At 46.4% G+C, this 6614-nt stretch overlaps 1 protein-coding gene across 1 annotated transcript in view; it reads left to right on the top strand.

Moving 5' to 3' along the window:
• The first annotated feature begins 5893 nt into the window (after positions 1 to 5893).
• Positions 5894 to 6614, top strand: part of LOC120853622 (aminopeptidase Q-like) — a 70011-nt gene continuing 69290 nt past the window's right edge. The window contains exon 1 of the mRNA XM_040227589.1: positions 5894 to 6582. Within this exon, the coding sequence (XP_040083523.1) occupies positions 5894 to 6582 (689 nt within the window). The remainder of the gene's footprint in view (positions 6583 to 6614) is intronic.

The following is a 6614-nucleotide window of genomic DNA, read 5'->3' as shown; positions in this document are numbered from 1 at the left end:
TGTTGCCTATATCCACAAAAACATTTTTTTTTCCCCCAGTACTTTGAATATGTCAACCTACTGTTTTCTAGTCTCCAAGATTTCTGATGAGAAGTCAGGTGAGAATCCTATTGGAAATCCTTTGTATGTGACGAAGCACTTCTTTCTTGTAGTTTGCAAGATTCTCTCTTTGTCCTTGGCTGTGGACAGTTTGATTATAATACATGTTAATGTGAATTTATTTGAGTTTATCCTATTTGGACTCTGCTGAGCATGTTAAATTTATAGAAATATATCTTGTAAAAATTTGGGGCAGTTTTTATATATTATATCTTCAAGTAATTTCTTTGTCCCTTCCCCCCTCTTTTCTTTTTGGTATTTCACAGTCTGTATGCTGGCCTTCTTGATGGTATCCCACAAGGCTCTTAGGCCCTGTTTGTTTTTCTTCTTTTTTTTATTCAGACTGGATAATCTAATTTGACCTATCTTTAATTTCACTGATTCTTTCTCCTTCCTGGTTAAAAACTGCTCTTGAACTCCTCCAGTGAAGTTTTTATTATTTTAGTTATTGTACTTCTAACTTCAAAGTTTCTATTTTGTGTTTTTTAATAATTTCTATCTCATTTTTGACATTCTCTATCTGATGAGATATCATTTCCATACTTTCCTCTAGTTTTTCAAACATGGTTTCCTTTGGTTCTTTTAACATATTTAAAATAGCTAATTTAAAGTATTTGTCTCTTAAGGCCAAAGTTTAAAAGTCCTTAGGAACATTTTCTATTGACCATTTTCACCCCTGTGTATGGGCATATTTTCTTGTTTCTTTGGATTTCTCATAACTTTTTTGTCGGAAATATATTTTAAATAATGTGAAAGCTCTGAAAAAAATATTTTCTCGCTTCTTCAGGGTTTGCTGCTGCTGTTGTCATTTGTTTGCTTAAAGACTTTTCTAAACTAATTCAGTAAAGTCTGTATTCTTTGTTAAAGTAGCCACTGACATCTATGTTCAGTAAGCTTTTTGGTCAGCTGATAGCTGGACAGAGGTTTCCTTGAAAAGCTAGAATTGGTGCGCTCCCCAGTTTTTGCCAACGGGTTCTCTGTGTGTGTCGAGGCATCCCTTTAACACTCAGGCACAGCCGTCACAACTGCCGAGAGCAGTGCCTCCAGCTTAGCCAGATGTGAGTGTTCAGGGCCTTTCCATTTCCTGTCTGAACGTGGTCATGTGCACAGCTGAATACGCGCATGTGCCCTCTAGATTTTCAGGAATATGCTGGAGCTTTCAGAGCCCCCTGTAGGTGCCTAATTCTTGAATTTTTCTTTTAGGCTTTCTATTGAGCTTAATGTTTGCCTCAATTGTTTGCCCACCCAGGCAGTTGCAATGTTAAACAATCGCCTATTTTTATTGTCAACCACTGCCCCTGGGGAAAGGCTGTTTGCACTGAATCAGCCCCAAGTCAGGTCAATAAAGACAGCCGCGACAGTAGAGTCTTCCAGGGAATCACCACCAGATGATTCAAATAAATGACAATTCTCTCAGAATGAGGCTTTAAAGGAATTTAACATTGATGGCTGCCAGACTGCTGGTTTTCACCCCGATACCAGGTTGTTGATTTTTAAGTCTACTGCAGAACTGAGGAGAGGAAAATGAGAATAAAGCAAGTTAAAATGCCATAAAGCTCACTGATTTTTTTTTTTTAACTGAAATTCAGCAGTTTTTCTTGAACAAACCCTCTCTTAATGGCTGCAAGCTTTTGGCTACTTTCTTGAGTTCTGAAATAGTTAATTCTGACCTTGTTTCCAGTGTTCACATTGGTTTCATGGAGGAGACTTTCAGCGATCCTGGCCCTGCCTTCTTTCTGGATATCTGATTTTTGACTCTTGATCAATTTATGATGTGTTGATTAAGGTCTAAAATTTTCCCGGGAGACCCTTAGGGTGAGTTTCTTTACTGACAGTTTACAACTGGATTTATGGTCTGACTAACCTAGCTTGATTATCTCAAGAGCCTCCCAAAGAGTTTCTCCTTTGAGCCCTCTGTAAACAAGATTCCTTTCACAGACCTTAGTGGTTCTAGTTGGTGACATGCCATGGCCCACGTAGGCAAATAAGGGCCCTGGAGGAGCTTGCATATGGGAGGTCTATCAGAATTCCAATGCTTGCCTCTCTTCTCTTTTTCTTCCTGCACCATATTATTTTTCATTTAAATAAAAGCTTAAATGAAAGTACTCTGTGAAAGCTGGTGAATCCTTTCAAATGACCAAACTGGGAGATATCGGCAATGGTATGTACATACAGTATAATAGCGTGCAGCTATAGAAAGGAACATGAAAGATATCTGTGGACTGATATGAAAAGACATCCAGGATATACTGTTAAATGAAAATGCAAGGTGCAGAACTGTATATTTGGTATACTATCTTTTTTATGTAGTAAAGAGGAGACATACAAGGGTATATAACTGTATTTGCTTGATTTGCATAAGGAAATAATGAAAGAATACAAAAAACCTATTTAAATGATTAACTATGGAAGTAATGGAAGCAAGATACAATTTTCATATTGTTTCGATTTTGAAACTTATGAATATTCCCATTCAAAAAATTAAAATTTCAAAGTAAATAAAGAAAAAAGGAAAATAAAAACTAGGTCAGGAATGATGCTGAAGCTGAAACTCCAGTACTTTGGCCACCTCATGAGAAGGGGCAGGAGAAGGGGACGACAGAGGGTGAGATGGTTGGATGGCATCACGGACTCGATGGACATGAGTCTGAGTGAACTCCGGGAGTTGGTGATGGACAGGGAGGCCTGGTGTGCTGTGATTCATGGGGTCCCAAAGAGTCAGACACGACTGAGAGACTGAACTGAACTGAACTGAACATGTGACCCAAGGGGAATAATAAAGTATTACGGAGGCCTATAATAAATACCAAGAAAAAAAAAGATGGAAAAATAATTGACATGCCAAACAATAAACATAAATAACGAAAGTAAACGGAGACACAGATACAAGGGAGAAGTTTCACTTGGGTGGCATAGAAAAGGCTTGGATTCTTGCTTAGCTTGGGATTTCTGAAAGGCAGCACTGACAATATTTTGGGTGGAGTATTTCTTCATTGGAGGAGACTGTCCTGTGCCTAGGAAGTTTAGCAGAATCACTGGCCTCTACCCACTAGTTACCAGTAGCACCACCCCTGAAACATTGTGACAACCAAATATGTCTCTAAACATTGCCAAATGTCCAGGGAAGGGGGACACCAGAAGCACCCCCAGTTATGAATGACTGCTTTAGCTGATCTGATTTAGCTGATTTTCTGAGCAACTCATTACAACTTTTTTTTTTTTAATTTTCTAGTAACTGTTTTCCCAGCAGTTGATCTGTGTCCCAAAACTGCTCTTTCATGGAAATGTCAAATATTGCATATAATAGTATTTTCCAGTCCTTTAAAAATTAACATAAGCATGACTCAATCAGTATGTTATTTTGCAACTTCTTTTTAGTGACATTAATGGTTTATCAGAACCATTTTCCCTTTAATAAGATATTTAAATTGCTCAACCACCTGACATGATTTTATCACTTTTAAGCTTTTTGTGTGGTAGCCAATCTATTTCTTCAATGATATTAGAGAAGTGGAATTAAATAATTAGATCCAGGTAGACACTTTTCAGTAGGGTTTTTAATTTAAAAATGAGGGGAGGGACAGCTCTAATGTTAAGTAGTTCTGTTACTGACTCTTTTTCTTTTTCTTTCTACTCTTTCCATTTCCTTTCTTCTCTTTTCTATCCTTGGTTTCTTAATCTTTCCTTGGAAGTCTGGAATCCATCAAAATACTTCAAGAAATTGTCCAGTGAGTGGTAAGGCCAGTAATTAATCAGCTCCATATCTGTGGCGATCCTCATCTGGCCATGACCTACACCCAGAGGGCCTTCCTAGCTCAGTACAGTTCAGTTCAGTTCAGTCGCTCAGTCGTGTCCGACTCTTTGCGACCCCATGAATTGCAGCACGCCAGGCCTCCCTGTCCATCACCAACTCCCGGAGTTCACTCAAACTAACGTCCATCATGAGAAACACTGGACTGGAAGAAGCACAAGCTGGAATCAAGATTGCCGGGAGAAATATCAATAACCTCAGATATGCAGATGACACCGCCCTTATGGCAGAAAGTTAAGAGGAACTAAAAAGCCTCTTGATGAAAGTGAAAGAGGAGAGTGAAAAAGTTGGCTTAAAGCTCAACATGCAGAAAACGAATATCATAGCATCTGGTCCCATCACTTCCTAGCTCAGTAGCTCGCAATTCTGACAGCCTGATGGCAGTAGGTCCTGCCCAGGATAAGGAACGGAGCTTCTCCTCCCTCACCGCTTCCCAGAATCTTCTGAGAGTGGTGTGCGTGATCCTAATTAATTTTAAATATGATTATTCCCTCTCTGAAGAAAGCAAACCCCACTTGTAATCACAGCACAACCATTGCAGAAGCTTGGTGTTAAGTTCCCCCGTCTTGTTCCAGAGGTCTTTTTGTTAATGTGATTAATTTCAGTTCGAGGAACTGTGAAGATCACAAGGCCCAGGAGAATCACTTCGGGTTACCCCGACTCTGACCTCTGGTGAAAGGGCTTCCTCATTGGAATGGAGATACGGTTCCAAGCAGAAAAGCGAAGACTTTTTAATGGCTGCGAAGAAAAAAAATTCTCTTCATTCTGAAAACACAAAAACACTGAAGGAGTCTAAAGATGGGGTATGTCCGGAGCAGAATCTTCACCCACCTCTCCCCACTCTTCCCCAGCGCCTCCTGGGTCTTCCCAGTTCACTCGAGTGCGGCACGTAGGTGGGAACCCGGCTAACAGCACGCGAACTCCCCCGGAAGCATCTGGTAAATAGCAAACAGATGCCCAGGACGCCAAAGACCTCACTGACCAAAGCACCGCCTGGAAACGAGTTCCAGCCGGCTGCTTTCAAGTGGAAAGGCTAACCGCTGGACTGTGCCGTTCCCTGTACTTGAAACCAGTGGGTTTTGAAAGCAGGGCGCCCTCTTGCCCCAGGCAGGGTGTGAGGAGCCAGTCCGAGCTCCAGTACTGAAAGCCCATCACTGGCAGTTGCAGAGCCAAGACACAGCTTTACGCCTGGTTTCTTCCCGAAGGAAAGCAGCCTTCACCTGGAGACGCAGACGCCACGCTCGTTCGTCTGTTTGTTGTCCCCTCTTCCCGCCCCACTTCCCAAGCTGGGAAGAGGCTCCGGGACACCCTGGACTTTGTTTCCAACCTCGCACTTGTTGCCTGGACCGCGTGAGTCCCGAACTTATCTAGAAAGCTAATTTAGGGCCAAAAATTTGGTTCCGGAAGTTAGTTCAGACTGAGGGACTGTCTCTTGGAGGATCATCTCAGAGCGTATCCTCCAAAGTCCCGGTCCTTAAGTCGCTACCTCGGCGCCTAGCTCTAGAATCCCCAGGTGGGGGGCGGCAGGTGTGCAGCCCGAAGCGCATCACTACTGTCAGGGAACTGAGGACCCTCTGTAACTGTCTCTTTTGCGACAGCACTCGGTACCACACCGGGGCAGCCTCAACAAATCCCATGAATCCAGATACCCCCGTCAGAGATGCCCCCTTTCCAATCTGGTCCGACCGCGCGGATTCTAAAAGCCTCTTCTGCGGCGTCTTTCGCTGCGGACTCCAAGAGGCGCGCGCGCTTCTTTGCGCGCGTCCGCCTCCTCCCCCGGCCCTGGCAGGGGGCGGAGGGTGGGTGGGCAGAGGACCTGGATCCGATTAGCTGGGAGGGGAAGCTGTGGTCCCAACCACTCTCTCGTGTGTCCTCGAGGAGGAGGGAGGGACGGTGCTCGAGAGGAGGGGCAGGGGTCCCATCACTGAGCGCTCGGGCCCGGGGGTCTGAACGCTCACGTCTCCCCAACCCTGGGCCGCGGCCATGGGACCCCCTTCCAGGTCCGGCTTCTACGTGAGCCGCGCCGTAGCCCTGCTGCTGGCGGGGCTGGCCGCCGCGCTCCTGCTGGCGCTGGCCGTGCTCGCCTCGCTGTACGGCCACTGCGCGCGCGTCCCGCCGTCGGAGCTTCGGGACCGTGGGGCTCCGGCTGCCGCGCCCTCCCTCCCCGGCAAGCAGGAGCCGACCTCGCAGCCCGGCCCCACTCCGGAGCCCGACGCGGCGGCCACCCAGCCCAACTGGCGACCTCCGGGCCCCTGGGACCAGCTGCGCCTGCCGCCCTGGCTCGTTCCGCTGCACTACGAGCTGGAGCTGTGGCCCCGGCTGCGGCCGGACGACTTCTCGGCGTCGGCGTTGCGCTTCACTGGCCGCGTGAACATCACGGTGCGCTGCACCGCGGCCACCGCGCGGCTGCTACTACACAGCCTCTTCCTGGACTGTGAGAGCGCGGAGGTGCACGGACCCCTGTCCCCGGACGCTGGAGACGCCACCGCGGGCCGGTTATCTGTAGTGGAGATGTGGTTCGCGGTGGACATGCAGTACCTGGTGCTGGAGCTCGGAGAAGCCCTGCAGCCCGGGAGCCTCTATGAGCTGCGGCTCCGCTTCTCCGGCCCAGTGAGCCAGGACACCAGGGAGGGCCTCTTCCTTAACCTCTACACGGACCAGGGTGAGCGCAGGTAAGGGCAGACCGGCCTAGGCCTCTTCGATC

Source organism: Oryx dammah, unplaced genomic scaffold, assembly GCF_014754425.2.
Source record: "Oryx dammah isolate SB20612 unplaced genomic scaffold, SCBI_Odam_1.1 HiC_scaffold_26, whole genome shotgun sequence".
Classification (NCBI taxonomy): domain Eukaryota; kingdom Metazoa; phylum Chordata; class Mammalia; order Artiodactyla; family Bovidae; genus Oryx; species Oryx dammah.
The sequence above is the reverse complement of the archived record's forward strand: the minus strand, read 5'-3'. Positions and strand labels throughout refer to the sequence as shown.